Below are 17,500 nucleotides of genomic sequence, written 5' to 3'. Positions count from 1 at the left end.
GTATTTTTTTTATACATTTAATAAAATAAATTTTCTGAAACATTATTTTTGTATGTATGACTAGTTTGTTTGTTTGTGAACCAGCGTGGTTTGTGTGAACTTTAGTTGGTATGTAGGTGTTGGGTACAAAAGATGATTAGACATGATTAAACATGTTCTTAACAGGTTTTCTCGCTATCTTTCACGTACTCACTCATTCATACTCCTCTCTCTCTCCCTCTCCCTCTTACTCTCACTCTCTCACTCACCTTCTCACTCTTTCACTCACCCTCTCATGCACTCTCACTCCCTCTCTCTCACTCTCTCACTCCCTCTCTCACTCACCCTCTTACTCTCTCTCTCTCTCTCACCCTCTCACTCTCTCACTCACCCACTCACTCTTTCCCTCACCCTCTCACCCTCTCATGCACTCTCTCTCTCACCCTCTCACTCTCTCACTCACCCTCACCCTCTCACTCCCTCCCTCTCTCACTCCCTCTCCCTCTCTCACTCACCCACTCACTCTTCCCCACTCGCCCCTCCGCACACGCGCACGCAAAGAGGGACCCAGCCCTCTGCGCACCTTCCCGAGCGAGCAGAGGGGAGCCGCCGCCGCCACCGCCCCGCACTCATCTCTCGCTGAATCGCCGCTGTAGGTAAAAAATCTCACAGGGGGGGGGGGGGGGGGAGTTCTGGCTGGTCCAAATAACCGACACAATAACTATTGGAGATATGGACAAGACATCGCTTCCCAAGTGCTACTCGGGGAGCGGGGGGGGGGGGGGGAGGAGGAGGAGGAAATGGTGAGGGGAGGGAGGTGAGTGGGCGAGGGGAAGAGAGGAAGAGGGAAGGAGGAAACGAGGGAAGGGATGGAAAAGAAGGTGGGGAGGAGGAGGAGGGAGCAGGAGAGAACAGGAATGAGGAAGAGGAGAAAGAAAGGAAGCTTGAAGGAAGCAGACGAGGAGGAAGAAGTGAAGGAGGAGGAAGAGAAAGAGAAGGAAGAAGAGACAGAGGAGGAAGAGGGGAAGGAAGAGGAGAAAGGTGAAGGAGGAGGAGGGAGTGGACGAGAAAGAGGAGGTAGGGGAAGAGGACGAGAAGGAGAAGGAGGAGGAGGAAGAGCAGCAGCAGCAGTAGGAGAAGGAAGAGGAGAAGGGGCAGCAGCAGCAGCAGGAGGAGGAGAGCGGCAGTCTCCACCCTCCTGGCCCTCCCCCCGGCCCCGCCCCGCCACCCACCCCCGCCCTCTTGCCTCCCCCCCCTCCTCTCCCACGGGCGGCACCACCATGAGCTCAATACCTTTAAGCACACGAGCCAGACTCAGGCCGGCAGAGGTCGCGCTACACATGCAGACCACATTACCGTCCACACGAAGGATAGCGACGACTCCGGTTTCCCTTCGCTCCCGACGGCGCCCGATCGCCGCCCTTTTAATTTTTTTCCCTTCCCGTCCCTCGCCAGAAGCCGCGCCGTCTCGTAGGAGGGGGAAAAGTCCTCGCCAGGAGAGAGAGCGGCGAGGGCGTCGGATGCTGCGAGTCGGCGGCGGCGGCGGCGGCGGAGACAGCGATATCATCTCCCCTTGAATGTGCGGCGATGATCAGGTCGATGGAAAATCAGCGGGATGAGCAAACACTTCAAATAAAAACCCCAAAAAAGAAAGAAAGGGAATCAAATGAGCTCCCAAGTTTGTTTGTTTTTTTCTTATATTCTCATAGTGGATAAAAAAAGACGAAATGATACCATATATATCGTTTTTTTTTATTCCTGGAAGAGGGAGGCGAGAAAGCACATTAACAGATGCAAACCGCCGTTCCCTCAAGCAGCAGGAACTCCGACACGAAACAGCCGCGTCCTTCAGCAGCTCTTTGCCCTGGGCGTCGGGAACAGCGCCGGGATCACGCTACAACTTGCTCGGGATCCCTCGCTATCCTTGGGCATCCTGCGCCGCCGTTAAGGACCGGACGCGGCGGCCGAGAGAGAGAGAAAAAAAAAACGGGAAGCGCGAGAACGGACGGGAAAGTGCGAAAAGAAAAATCGAAAAAAAAGAATAACAACGTTCACTGTGACACAAGCAAGCAGCCTCGAATGCGGGTTCTGCAGGAACGCGCTACTCAGGCAGGAGTCCATGCGGATCAGACCCAAACATGAATGAACAGATGGAATCCAATAACCAAGAGGACACAAAGAGCAGACAGGATCAGACGTCGGACTTACCGAATAAGCCATGATGGACCACCAAGAGTGCTGGTTGTTGTAGCTACTTCCCGGGACGATAAGGCTTCTACACTACCGTGGCCGCGCCCTGGAACCGAGAGGAGGAGAGAGGTTAGTGGCCGCTGTAAATGCTGTGCACTTAGGCCGCACGTGCAACCGGCACTCACTCCATGCATAACATGCGGATTTATCGCATAAAACATTTAAACACCGAAATCAATCCATTTTCATGGAATCACATCGCCATCAATCAATCATATGCAAATGAATAAATTCTCGAGATCAAAAGGCCATGAAAAAGCCCTCTTTCGCTCGTCCTTGCAAACGTTTTACACAAAAAATGCATTATTGCAGTCTGTTGTACGAATTCATACACATCAATACTAAATACCTATGGAATGTTCAGCTTTTCCGCATATGAAAATAGCACCAGTAATCCATGCTTCATTATACACATAACATACCTCTATTTCGAATATTCCTTACATTAGGAACCCGATTCCCATCACCAATATCTTCATAAATGAGACAAAGCTCTTTTTCACTTATCAATAACTGAAATTTTGCCTTAGGTTCGTTACATACTTACACCAAGTTTTCCTCAGTCTTACGTAATAAACCATAATAATTCCAACACTTATTTCTCTATTCATAAAGAATTCAATATCACAACATCAGAAAAAAATGGCGACACAAAACATAACCATTTCAGAATACACCTCCAGAGAAAGCCACACCACCCACACTAAGTGAAACGTGGCACCCGAGTCCGTAGAGTTTGTCATCCCGGCCGCAAAGTAGGCACAGTCATTAGGGTATGATATCCGGATATTGACACGTCCTACTCATGGTGGCAGGTAGGCGGGTCTGTTCCTCCGTGACCTACATCTTCAGCATGCGGATGCACCCTCATCTACAGCATCCCACTCTATTCCTCAAAGGCGGATCCGATATATGAGCGGGGTAGAATTAAATGAGCGCTCATAATCATGCTATTGTGTACATTATCCCTCTCTCTCTCTCTCTCTCTCTCTCTCTCTCTCTCTCTCTCTCTCTCTCTCTCTCTCTCTCTCTCTCTCTCTCTCTCTCTCTCTCTCTCTCTCTCTCTCTGTCCGCGTCTGTCTCTCTCTTTCTCTTTCTCTCTCTGTCCCTGTCTTCCCCTCACTCTTTCTCTCCCGCTCACACTTTCTCTCCTCTTCACTCTTTCCACCTCATTCTTTCCCTATCCCTATCTATCTCTGTCTCCCTTTGTTTATCGCATGCCCTCTTCCAGTCCCTCTCTCTCACACCCCATCTCTTTCTTTCACTCCACCTCCACCTCCTCCTCTTCCTTCGCTCTCTCCCTCTCTCTTTTGTCATATCATGCTCTCTATTCGTTCTGCGCCCTTCTCTCTCTAATGAACGCTCATAATTATATCATTGTGTAGTTTCTATTCTCTCTCTCTCTCTCTCTCTCTCTCTCTCTCTCTCTCTCTCTCTCTCTCTCTCTCTCTCTCTCTCCCTTCCTTCTTCCCGTTCACTCACACCCTTCCTCCTTTCCTCTCTTCCCACTTTTCCCCCCTAATCTCCCTTCCCCCTTCACTCCCTCTCTTCCCATTCCCTCTCCTTTTCTCTCTTCTCCTTACTCCCCATTTTTACCCCCCCCCCCCCATCCCCCTCAGGAATACCAGCAGCCACTGGAAATGGAGCAATTAGATAAAGAGGTCTTTCAGCTGGAGAGGAAAAGGGGTGCGAGATTCACTTGGAAAAGGGGAGAGGAGGAGAAAGGGAGAGGTGGGGAGAGGGAGAGGAGGGGAGAGAGAGAGGGTGTGGGAGGGGACAGGGAGAGAAGGGGGGAGGAATAGGAGGGGAGAGGGAGGGGAGGGGTGGGAGGAAGGGAGAGAAGGGTGAGGGAGGAGGAGGGGAAGAAAGAGATGGGGTATGGCAGAGAGAGGGAGAGGAGAGGAGAGGTGTGGAAGGGGACAGGGGTGGATGGGAGAAGCTGGGGGGGAGGGGTAGAAGATGGGAGAGCCTAAGGAAGGGAAGAGCAAAGAAGGGAAGGAGAAGGATAGATGAGAGGGAGGAAGATGAAGAGGAAAAGGGAGAGGAAGGGGAATAAGTGGGAATGACTGGAAGGAAGGAAGGAAGCTCTAAGGAAGAGGAGAGGAAAGGGGGGAGGAGGAAGATGAAGGGACGGAGAGAAGAGATACGAAGAAGGACACGGAAGGCCTGGAGGAAGAGAGAGGTTGGAAAGGAAGAAAGCTAAAAAGAGGAGGGAGGTATGCGGATGGGAAGAGAGGTAGTGAAAAGAAAGGAGAGGATGGAAAAGGAAGTGAAAGGATGGGAGAGGGAACGAGAGAAGCAGAGGACAGAGAAAGGGAAGGGGAGGACAGAGGGGAGTGGAAGAGAAGGAGAGGGCAGAGGAAAAAGGAAGAGAAAGGGAGCACAGAGGGAACAGGAAGAGAAAGGGAGGACAGAGGGAAGAGGAAGACAAGAAGGGAAGGACAGAGGAAAAAAGACAAGAAGAGAAAGAGAGAGGAAAAAAAGACAAGAAGGGAAGGACAGAAGGGACAGAAAGAGAAGAGAAGGAGAGGGGATGGGGGACGGATGGAAGAAGGGGAGGGGGAGGGGGAGGGGGCGCCACGAAAGGCTGCAGTTAACCCCCGCCTCACACATGCTCCCTCTCGCACCGGAAGCTCCACTGCAGTACACCGAAACATCGATCCTCACCCGACACCACCCGGACCCCACGACCCCTCCCCCCCTCCTCCCTCCCCCCTTTTCCCCCTCCCCTCCCTCACAAAACTAAAAAAGTCCCCCTCAATCCCCTGTTTCCCCCTCCTCACTAAACTAAAAAAGTCATCCCCCTCAATCCCCCACCCTCCTCCCCCCTCTTTCCCCCTCCCTCACAAAACTAAAAAAGTCATCCCCCTCCCTCCTTCCCCCTTTCCCCCTCCCTCCCTCACAAAACTAAAAAGTCATCCCCCTCAATCCCCCTCCCTCCCTCCTTCTGTTTCCCCTCCCAGAACACTAAAAAAATCCCCCCGAATCCCCTCCCTCCCTTCCTCCCCCCTTTCCCCTCCCCCTATAAAACTAAAAAGTCCTCCCCTCAATCCCCAGAGCCACTCCCTCCCTCCCCCCTCACAAAACTAAAAAAGCCCCCCTTGAATCCTCCCTCCTCCCCCTTTTCCCCCTCCCTCAGAAAACTAAAAAAAGTCCCCTCTCAACCCTCCTTCCCCCTCCCTCACAAAACTAAAAATAGTCCCCCCTCAACAGCCCCCCCCCCTTACCCTCTCCCTCACAACCCTAAAAAAGTACCCAGCCCCCCTATAACCCCCAACAACCTCCTCCCCCATTTCAAAATACCATCGCCTTAAGAAAAAAAAAATAATAAAATAAAACGAAAAACGAAAAAAAAAAAAACAATTAAAAAGGCCACACACTTGTCTCTCAGGGCGTAGTTACGACCCCGGGGCAATTTTCCACCTTCGCTCTTCATTACCCTCTATCACGCCCGTATCATAACGCGGGCGCTGGATCACACGCCTACGCCCACGGCCTATGGTCCTCGCCTCGTAAATATGGCTCTTAAAACCAAAACCCCAGATTTTTCTTTTCTTTTTTCCTCTACAATGATTATATATTTTTATTATCGATTTTATTATTATCATCATTATCATTCTTTTACAATATTTATATATATTTTTTATTATTTTCACTATTATCATTATCAACATTATTACTATTGTCGTGATCATTACTACCATAATTATTTCTACTATCGTTATTACAACTACTATCATTATTACTATCACTATAATAATTACTATCACTATAATAATTACTATTCCAACAATTACCATCATTAATACTACTACTACCACCATGACAACCATTATCATCACCATCATCATCATCACCACCACCACCTCGAGCCTTTGTCACCACCAACCTCCCCGTCACCATTACCTGGACCACGACCTTCAGTCTCGCCACCATCATCGCCACCATCATCTACTCCCATCATCGCCACCATCATTTACTCCCATCATCGCCACCATCATCTACTCCCACCATCGCCACCACCATCTACTCCCATCACCATCGCCACCATCATCTACTCCCATCACCATCGCCACCATCATCTACTCCCACCATCCCCACCATCATCTACTCCCATCATCGCCACCATCATCTACTCCCACCATCGCCACCATCATCTACTCCCACCATCGCCACCATCATCTACTCCCACCATCGCCACCATCATCTACTCCCATCACCGCCACCATCATCTACTCCATCACCATTACTCCCATCATCGCCACCATCATCTACTCCTCACCATCGCCACCATCATCTACTCCGACCATCGCCACCATCATCTACTCCCATCATCGCCACCATCATCTACTCCCACCATCGCCACCATCATCTACTCCCATCACCGCCACCATCATCTACTCCCATCATCGCCACCATCATCTACTCCCACCATCGCCACCATCATCTACTCCCACCATCGCCACCATCATCTACTCCTACCATCGCCACCATCATCTACTCCCATCACCGCCACCATCATCTACTCCCATCACCATTACTCCCATCATCGCCACCATCATCTACTCCCACCATCGCCACCATCATCTACTCCCACCATCGCCACCATCATCTACTCCCACCATCGCCACCATCATCTACTCCCATCATCGCCACCATCATCTACTCCCATCACCATTACTCCCATCATCGCCACCATCATCTCTCCACCATCGCCACCATCATCTACTCCGACCATCGCCCACATCATCTACTCCCACCATCGGCACCATCATCTACTCCCACCATCGCCCCCATCATCTACTCCCACCATCCCCACCATCATCTACTCCCACCATCGCCACTATCATCTACTCCCACCATCGCCACCATCATCTACTCCCATCACCGCCACCATCATCTACTCCCATCACCATTACTCCCATCATCGCCACCATCATCTACTCCCACCATCGCCACCATCATCTACTCCCACCATCGCCACCATCATCTACTCCCACCATCGCCACCATCATCTACTCCCATCACCGCCACCATCATCTACTCCCATCACCATTACTCCCATCATCGCCACCATCATCTACCCACCATCGCCACCATCATCTACTCCCACCATCGCCACCATCATCTACCCCACCATCGCCACCATCATCTACTCCCATCACCGCCACCATCATCTACTCCCATCACCATTACTCCCATCATCGCCACCATCATCTACCCCACCATCGCCACCATCATCTACCCCACCATCATCTACTCCCACCATCGCCACCATCATCTACTCCCATCACCGCCACCATCATCTACTCCCATCATCGGCACCATCATCTACTCCCACCATCGACACCATCATCTACTCCCACCATCGCCCCCATCATCTACTCCTACCATCGCCACCATCATCTACTCCCATCACCGCCACCATCATCTACTCCCATCACCATTACTCCCATCATCGCCACCATCATCTACTCCCACCATCGCCACCATCATCTACTCCCACCATCGCCACCATCATCTACTCCCACCATCGCCACCATCATCTACTCCCATCACCATCGCCACTTCCGACGCCCGGCACCCCGACCGCAGCGCCGCCGCCCGGAGCAGACACGGCGCTCATCCCACGTCAATTCTCGCGGGGTATTTATGGGTCTTATAAATCCTCGCCGGAGAGATAATGTGCGTTTTTTTTTACTTATATACACACGTGGACGTTTCTGTGTACGTTTATAGATACATACAGACGCACACGCACAGACACACACAGACAGACACACAGACACACAAATACACACACAAATTCACAGACACGCAAACACACACACACACACACATACACACACACACAGATACGAAGGAGAAAAGAAAAGCGTAGGAGAGGGAAAAGAAGAAGAAAGATAAGGAGTAATAGACAGACAATAAAATATGGAGATGAAGAGAAAGCAAAAAACACGAAAGATGGAAAGAGAAAATGAGAAAGAAAAGAAAGACCGACCCAGAGAAAAGAAAGAAAAAAGAGTAAAACAAGGGAAAAATAGTAAAGAAAAAAAAAGAAAAGAAAAAGAGAAAAAGAGAAAAAGAGAGAACACGAAAAAGAAAGACCAACCCAGAAAAAAAAGAAAGCGAAAGAGAGAGAGAGAGAGAGGAGGAGAAAAAAAACAAAATGGAGCAAGGGAAAAGAGGCCTTCGGGACAGACTTAAGCCCCGAGTTAGGCCTCCGCTGCGCCCCGAGGAGCCCCGGCGAGGAATCAGACCCAAATGAACAAATGATAAAAAGCCGCATTTCTCTCTCTCTCTCTTTCTTTCTCTTTCTCTTTTTTTTTCTCTCTCTCTCTTTCTTTCTCTCTCTCTCTGTCTCCTTTCCCCCTCCCTCCCTCCCTCCCTCCCTCTTTCTCTCTCTCTCTCTCTCTCTCTCTCTCTCTCTCTCTCTCTCTCTCTCTCTCTCTCTCTCTCTCTCTCTCTCTCTCTCTTTTCTCTCTCTCTCTTTATCTCTCCATCCCTCCCCTCACTCTCGGGGTTAAGGAGGAGGAGGAGGAGGAGGAGGAGGAGGAGGAGGAGGAGGAGGAGGAGGAGGAGGAGGAAGAGAAGGAAGAGGAAGAAGAAGAGGAAGAAGAAGAGGAGGAAGAAGAAGAAAAAAGAAGGAGAAGAAGAAGAAGAAGGAGGAGGAGGCCTGAGCGAGCCTTCCTCTCCCTCCCATAAATTCCTGAAGGAGGGAAAAGGGATCGCTGTCTCGCTCGCAGGACGCGCGGGGGAGGGGGGGGGGGGTATTTATTTGTTTATTTAATTTTTTATTCTATTTTTCTTTCTTTCTTTTTCTCTTTTCCTCTATCATCTTTTTTCTTATTTTCTTCCTTATTCCTCTCTTTCTCTTTCTCTTTAAATACGTATGCATACATACATAAATAAATGCATAAAGATATACTTACATGAATATACACACACAAACAAACACACACGCACAATGAATCACAAACAAACACACAAAAGCATACATACACCTACCTCTCTCTCTCTCTCTCTCAACCCACCTCCCACCCCCTCCCCATCCCACCACTCCACCTCACCACCCCTCCTCCCCATCCCTCCACTCCTTCCATCCCCTCCCCATCCCTCCACTTCACCCCTCCCACCCTCCACCTCCACCTCACCCTCCCCATCCTCCCACCCTCCCCCTCCCCTCCCTCACCTCCCCATCCCTCACCCATCCCTCCCACCCTCCCCATCCCTCCCACCTCCACCACCCATCCCCTCCTCCACCTCCCCCACCCCTCCCTCCACCTCCACCCCCTGCCCCCTCCCTCCACCACCTTCCCTCTCACCACCCCTCCTCCCTCCCTCCCCCCTAAACCCCTACCCCAACGCACTTCACCACTCTTCCCTCCCCCCCCACCCCTCCCCACTAAACCCCTACCCCAACGGGCCCATAAAACCCCAAACCGCACATCAGCGAACAATCGGATAAAACTCCCGCCTCGTCACAGCAGCGGAGCAACAACCGGCCAATGAATTTATCAAAATGCAAATACGGGACGCGGTTATCAAAATTCTCAAGGTTTTTTCTTTTTTCTTTCTTTCTTTTTCTTTTTGTCTCTCTTTTTTCTTTTTTCTCTTTTCTTTTTCCTTTTTATTTTTTTCTCTCTCTTCATTCCTTTTTTATCTCTCACTTATTTTCTTTTTATCTCTCTCTTTCTCTCTTTTTTTCTTTTCTTTTCTTCTCTCTTTCTATTTTTACTGTTTCTTTTATCTCTCTCTCTCTCTTTTTTTCTTTTTATCTCTCCTTCTCTTTCCCTCTCTCTTTCTCTCTCTCTTTCTTTTTCTTCTTTCTTTTTCTTTTTTTTTACGGTTTCTCGTTTCGCTTTTGCCAATACGGCGGACAAATCGGAGGCCGTTAGCTCTGGCTGGAGGACCTCGGGGCGCCCCTGAGACAAGAAGGGGGAGGGGGAGGGAGGTGGAGGGAAGAGGGGGGGAAGGGGAGGGGAAGAAGGAGGGAGTGAAGAGGGGAGAAGGAATGGGGGTGGGAAAGGGGAGAGGAGGAAGGAGGGAGGGGGTGAGATGGGGGGAGAGGGGGGGAGAGGGAAGGTGGTAAAAAGGGGAGAGGAGGAGGGAAGAGAAGGAGGAGGGGAAGATGGAGAAGGGGGAGGAGATGGGGGAGGGAAGGGGAGAAAAGGGGGGAGGGAAGGGGATAAAAAGGGGACAGGGAGGGAGACGAAGAAGAGTGGATGAAGGGGCACTTATTCCCAGACAGTCTAGGGAAGGAACGGACGGGAACGTAAAAAAAAAAGTGAAGGAAAGATAAAAGATAGGACAGATAACTGAAGAAAGTATCTAAATGAATAAATATCTAAAATAAAAGATAAATATTTGACGAACGAAGACCTTGGGGGGGGAGGGGCTTATTCCTTAGTAGTCCGAGGAAAGAATGGGCGGGAATGGGAACAAAGAAGAGAAAAGGAGAAAGGAATGAGAAAAGAGAAGAGAGATACTCGCCGACAATACAGACACGAAAGATATCTAAAATAAATAAAAATAAAAAAGATGAATAAAGAACGAAAGAAGAGTAAAAAATAAATAAATAAATAAATAAATAAATACATAAATAACTGAGGAAAGTAGAGAGATATAATCAAGAAGGTTTGATAACAATGAAGAAGAAAGAAGTGATATCTGAATGAAGAGAAAGGGGTTTCTATATCATGAAATAAGTGAGAATGAAAGAGAAAAGGATAAAATGAAGATTCTGCTCCAACACCAACAAAATAACTTTAACCGCTCTTTGGGTTTCTCTCTCTCCCTCAACCCTTGTCCCTCACCCTTCCCCCCTCATACCCTCCCTTCTCTCCCACCTTCCCTCCTTCACACAACACTCTTTCCGTCAATTAACCCTCCCTCCCTCACTCTGTCCCTTCCTTCCTCACCCTATCGCTCCCTCCTTCAACCCACCCTCCCCTACCCCTCCCTCCCCCTACCTGCAACCCCTCACCTCCACTTCCCCTCTACCCTCCCCTACCTCCCCTACCGCAACCTCACCCCCCTCCCCCTCCCTCCTCCCCTACCGCAACCCTCACTCCCCATCCCTCCCTCCCCCTACCGCAACCCTCACCCTCCTTCTTCATCCTCTCTCCCCCCCCTCCACTCCCCCGCTCCCTCCCGCCCTCTAACCAACCGTGCGAGATAACCAGCCCGGCTTTTTAACAGCAAGACAGCACTTAAAGCGTTCTTTATACGAGTCAGAAATCCCAGAGATGATACGTAAATGGCGCCACGACCTTCCACAGCCCATAAAGCGGCGGTTTTAGGGCGGCCGGCGGTTTAATGCCGGTTATTACAGGCCAGGTTTCTTTCCCTGTCCTCTCTCTCCCTCTCTCTCTCTCTTTCTTTTTCTTTCGCTCTCTTGCTCTCTCTCTCTCTTTTTCTTTCGCTCTCTCGCTCTCTTTCTCTCTCTCTCCCAGTCTCGGTCTTTCTCGTTCGCTCTCTATTTCTCTCCCTCTTTCTTTCGCTCTCTCTCTCTCTCTCTCATTCCTTTTCTTCCGTTTCTAAACTTTCCCATTTGAATCTCCTTTCCTCTCGTCCTCTCTTTGGCCCTCACCTTTCCCCTTCCTTCCTATTCTCCCTCCTCCCCTCCCTCCTCCTTCCCCACCCTCCTTCCCCAGATCTCTCCTCCTCTTCCCCTTTTCCTCCTTCCCTTTCCCTCCTCTCTCCCACCCTCTAATCCTTCTTCCTCCCCTCTCCCTCTCTCCCTCCTCCCTCTCCTTTCCTATTCCTCCCCTCCTCCCTTCCTCCCTCTTCCCTTCCTTCCCCTTCCTCTCCTTCCCTCCCTCTCGTCGAATCAGAAAACCTTGTCTTCTGGCGGCCGTTTTCCGCGCTCGTTCCCCAAGTCCCCGTTATTTTCCGAAATACCCGCAACCCGCCGCCCACGCACCACTCCCCCCCCCCCACTCCCTCCGTACGACGCGGGGGTAGGGGGAAGGGAGAGGGAGGAGGGAGGAGGGGGAAGGGAGAGGGAGAGGGGAAGGGGGAGGGAGGAGGGAGAAGGGAGAGGGAGAAGGGGGAGGGAGGAGGGAAAGGGAGAGGGGAAGGAAGAGGGAGAGGCAAAGGAGGGGAGGGAGAGGGGAAGGGGGAGGGAGGAGGGCAAGGGAGAGGAGGGGAAGGGAGAGAAGGGAGGAGGTATAGGAGGGGATGGGGAGGGAGAGGAGGAGGGAGAGAGGGAGGGAGGAGGGAGGGGGAAGGGGGAGGAGGAGGGCAAGGGAGAGGAGGGAGGGGGGAGGGGGGGAAGGGAGCAACGCAAACGAGACAATGCAGGACATTATCTTTAGTGCCAATAAAAACCGCGACTAAATCATTCGCGGAACAACTCAGATTGGGGAATCCGCAAATAATATGCAAATCACTCGGCAAAACTCGGCCGCCAGTTTGAACGTGCTCAATGCAGGCCCTCAAAAAAAAAAAAAAAAAAAAAAAAAAAAAAAAAAACCTACATTTTCCATGTGCTCTCAACAGCTGTATCAACCACATGGCCGCATTAACCGCATGGGTACACATTCATTACAGGGAAATATAAAACAGCTACATCATCCCTACAGATGTACCAACAAGGGCATCTAGAAATTATTATTATGGCCTCGGGCGTGACTGCATTAACCTCACTGGGTTTGCCACGTGACTACATGAAGGGGAGGAGGGGAGGAAGGGACTGAGGAAGGAAGGTGGAGGAGGAGGAGGAGGGAGGGGGAGGAAGGGAGGAGGAGGAAGGGGAGGAAGGAAGGTGGAAGGGGAGGAGGAGGAAGGGATGCGGGGGGGAGGGAGGTGGAGATTGGAGGAGAGGGAAGGGGAGTGAAGGGGAGGAAGGGAGGCGGGGGGAGGAGAGGAAGGGGAAAAAGGGGAGGAAGGGAGGCGGGGGGAGAAAGGGAGAGACGGGTAAGTGGAAGGGGCGAGTCGAGGGGCCCGGTGGAGAATCCAAACAGTGGGAGCAAGCAGAGAGGGAGCGGCGCCCCAACGCGGTACTCTCCGCTGCGCCAACCCCCTCCCCCTTCCCCGGCGCAGTAACGGGGACCCGCGGGATGTTATTGCCATAGAATGGAAAAAAACTATTCCTTCCTATTCCTATTCCGACTTATCCTTATCCTTCTCCTTCCGACCTCATTTTCGGGCCGGTTCCGAAGGGGAAACCCCATTCGCGGCCTCTCGAACACCACGCCGGCGCGATCTCCCAAAACGGGGGAAGCCGAGGCGCCGGTTTACGAGCGAAACGAACGGATAACGCGGGAGCAGATTCGCCGCTTAAGCCCGCGGTGTCCGCTCTGTGTCCTCGGGAAAACGTCCGGTAAAAAGAAGAAGAAAAAAAAAAGATAATTGAAAGCCTGACGGTTTGCTCTGACCCACAAACGGACTTTTCCATTGCTTATGGTTTGTGTCTGACGTTCAAGCGGCGCACTTAATGCCTTCGTTTGCTTTCTCTCTTTCTCCTTATCTTTCTCTTTCTCTCTCCTTCTCTTTCTCTCTCTTTCTCCTTCTCTCTCCTTCTCCTTCTCTCTCTTTCTCCTTCTCTCTCTCTCTCTCTCTCTCTCTCTCTCTCTCTCTCTCTCTCTCTCTCTCTCTCTCGTCTCTCTCTTTCTCCTTCTCCTCCTTCTCCTTCTCCTTCTCCTTCTCCTTCTCCTTCTCCTTCTCTTTCTCTTTCTCTCTCTTTCTCCTTCTCGCTCTCTACCTCTCTTGCCTTCTCCCTCTCATTCGCACTCCTGTCGTGTCTTCCTACTCTTTGTCTTGTGAAAACGGAATAAACAGATACACATATAAACAAAATGGCTTTTCCACTTTCAACGATTCAATAGTATTACAAAGATAATACTTTGTCTACTATCAATATTACTAACGAAGAGAATGGTAATGGTGGTATTAATAAAGATGATAATGAGAAAATCATTAAAACTCAAAATTACTATCTTCAATAATGCTGCTATTGACAACAACAATAATAACGATGGTAGTGTGATAATAATAATACCAATCAATAGAAATAACAACAATTATAGCAATAAAAAACAATAACAACAGTAATAACAATAACAATGATGATGATAATAATAATAATAATAATAATAATAATAATAATAATAATAACAATAATGATAATGACAATAATGATAACAATAATAATAATTATACCATTAATAACAACAACAATAATAATCATAATAATAATAATGATGATATTGATGATGATAATAATAATGGGAATAACAATGATGATTATCACGAAAGTTACATTAATGCATAGTAATAATACGGACATTATTAACAACAATAATAACGATACCACTATCAATAACAACAACAATAATAAATAACTAAACTGATATAATCATACCACTATCAATAATAACAATAAAAATATATATAACGATATTGATCACAATAGATAAGGAAGCCAATAATAACATCATTGTCAGCATCAATACAAGTAACAACAACAACAACCGCAACGACAGCAGCAACAACAACAACAACAACAACAACAACAGCAACAACAACAACAACAAAAACAACAACAACAAGAGCGGCCCCATAGGAACAGCACCAAGGGCCACTTTTCCCGACCGCCGAAAATAGGCGGAGGAAGCAGGGCTCGCCGGAGGAGTGGAAAGAGTCCGGCTGAGGCTGCCTCAAAGCAAATAATTTCTCCGGCCCCCTACTGCTCCCCGCATATCGAAGGTGACATTAAGGTGGGGAATGGAATGGGACGTGCACACGCACACACACGCAAACGCACACGCATACACACACACAAACATACATAAAAAAAATAAACGCATGCACACAGCCACGAGCACGCACACGCACATACACACACACAAACATAGATACAAAAAATAAGAACGAACGCACTGATACCCATAAGTGCGCGCGCGCACACACACACACACACACACACACACACACACACAGAGAGAGAGAGAGAGAGAGAGAGAGAGAGAGAGAGAGTGAGAGGACAGACAAAAACACAAACAAACAAACAGCCCGACGAAACAGACAAAAAAAGAAGAAAAAGAAAGAAAAAAATAAAAGAGAGTGAGAGTAAGAAAGATTGGGAGAAGGCGGAGGGGGGGGTAGGTGGGAAGGGGTAGGAGAGGGTTGGAAAGGAGCCAGAAGGGTCAAATTTACAGCCTCGGCTTGCGATCACTTTCCTGCCGGTGCAGGAGCCGCATATGGACGCGCCGCCGCAAGATTTCTTACATCACCGGGGAGATATTTTTTGATAAACTCAATGAAAACCCATTTTTGGTGTGCGTGACATAGGGTCGAGGGGGAGGGAGGGAGGGAGGGAGGGAGAAGGGGGAAGGAGGGAGAGGAGAGGAGGAGGGAGGAGGGAGGACAGGGAGGAAGGAGGGAGGAGGGGGAGGAGGAGAGGGAGGAGGAGAGAAAGAGAGAGAGAGAGAGAGAGAGAGAGAGAGAGAGAGAGAGAGAGAGAGAGAGAGAGAGAGAGAGAGAGAGAAAGAGAGATAGTGAGAGGACAAACACACAAACAAACAAACAAACAGACGAAACAGAAACAAAAAGAAAGACAGAAAAATAAAAATAAAAGGGAGTACGAGAGAAAGAAGAAAGATTGGGAGAAGGCGGGAAGGCGGGGAAGGGGGGTAGGGGAGGAGGGAGAGGGTTGGGAAAGGAGCCAGAAGGGTCAAATTTACAGCCTCGGCTTGCGATCGTTTTCCCGCCGGTGCAGGAGCCGCACGAGGGACGCGCCGCCGCAAGATTTCTTACGTCACCGGGGAGATATTTTTTGATAAACTCAATGAAAACCCATTTTTGGTGTGCGTGACATAGGGTCGAGGGGGGAGGGAGGGAGGGGGAGGGAGAGAAGGGGGAAGGAGGGAGAGGGAGAGGGAGGGAGGGAGGGAGGGAGGGAGGGAGGGAGGGAAGGGAGGGAGGAGGGAGGGAAGGAGGGAGGAGAGGAGGGAGGAGAGAGAGAGAGGGAGAGAGAGAGAGAGAGAGAGAGAGAGAGAGAGAGAGAGAGAGAGAGAGAGAGAGAGAGAGAAAGAGAGATAGTGAGAGGACAAACACAAACAAACAAACAAACAAACAGCCCGACGAAACAGACAAAAAAAAAAGAAGAAAAAGAAAGATAGAAAAAATAAAAGGGAGTGCGAGAGAAAGAAGAAAGATTGGGAGAAGGCGGGAAGGCGGGAAGGGGGTAGGTGGGAAGGGGTAGGGAGAGGGTTGGGAAAGGAGCCAGAAGGGTCAAATTTACAGCCTCGGCTTGCGATCACTTTCCCGCCGGTGCAGGAGCCGCACGAGGGACGCGCCGCCGCAAGATTTCTTACATCACCGGGGAGATATTTTTTGATAAACTCAATGAAAACCCATTTTTGGTGTGCGTGACATAGGGTCGAGGGGGGGGGGGGAGGGAGGAAGAGGAAGAGGAAGAGGAAGAGGGAGAGGGAGAGGGAGGGAGGGAGGGTGGGAGGGAGGGAGAGAAAGAAAGAGAGAGAAAGAGAGAGAGAGAGAGAGAGAGAGAGAGAGAGGGAGAGAGAGAGAGAGAGAGAGAGAGAGAGAGAGAGAGAGAGAGAGAGAGAGAGGAAAAAAAAAAACCACTGCGACCCTGAACATATCAATAATAATAATAAAAAATGACAATATCATAAACACCACAAACAATCACATATCTTCACCCTCCCCTCCCCACTACAACTCACCTCCCACCAACCCCACACGTCCCATCTCCCCCCACCACTAACTCACCTACCACCCACCCCCACCCCCACAACCACTCCCCCATTCCCCACCACCCCATCCCATCACTCACTTCCCACCTAACCCCTTCCCCCCACCCCCATCACTCACCCCCACCCCCGCCCGGACAACGCCACTGACCACCTCATTCCGCCGGGGTGCAAACGCAGCGCCGCAGTGCCACCCCCCCCCCCCCTCCGCCGCCGCCGCCGCCGCAACGGGTGCCGCGTCGAAGTCCCGGCCCGCCACGCTCAGGAACGCTATTCGTCAGTATTATGCAGATTATACAGCGGAACGGGGGGGGGGGGAGGGGGGGCACAATGGCGAAGGGGAGCGTACGGTGCTCGCACACAGACACGCACGTAAGGGGATACAGACACGGTGACATGCACAGACATACACATATTCATTCATTCACAAACAGATACCAACACAGAAACACACACACACACACACACACACACACACACACACACACACACACACACATAAACACACTCTCTATCTCTCTCTCTCACATACACACACACACACACACACA

The 17,500-nt window shown here is 50.1% G+C and overlaps 1 protein-coding gene across 1 annotated transcript in view; it reads right to left on the bottom strand.

The window, feature by feature from the left end:
• The window catches only part of LOC138860854 (glucose transporter type 1-like), a gene marked incomplete in the record, with an annotated part of 557,530 nt that overhangs the window by 151,708 nt on the left and 388,322 nt on the right, over positions 1-17,500 (bottom strand). Inside the window, 1 exon segment of the mRNA XM_070119287.1 lies at positions 2,188-2,275. Coding sequence (XP_069975388.1) covers positions 2,188-2,199 — 12 coding nt within the window.

This window comes from Penaeus vannamei, chromosome 4, assembly GCF_042767895.1.
Source record: "Penaeus vannamei isolate JL-2024 chromosome 4, ASM4276789v1, whole genome shotgun sequence".
NCBI classification, from domain to species: domain Eukaryota; kingdom Metazoa; phylum Arthropoda; class Malacostraca; order Decapoda; family Penaeidae; genus Penaeus; species Penaeus vannamei.
Note: the sequence above shows the minus strand (reverse complement) of the source record. Positions and strands in the feature narration are given on the sequence as shown.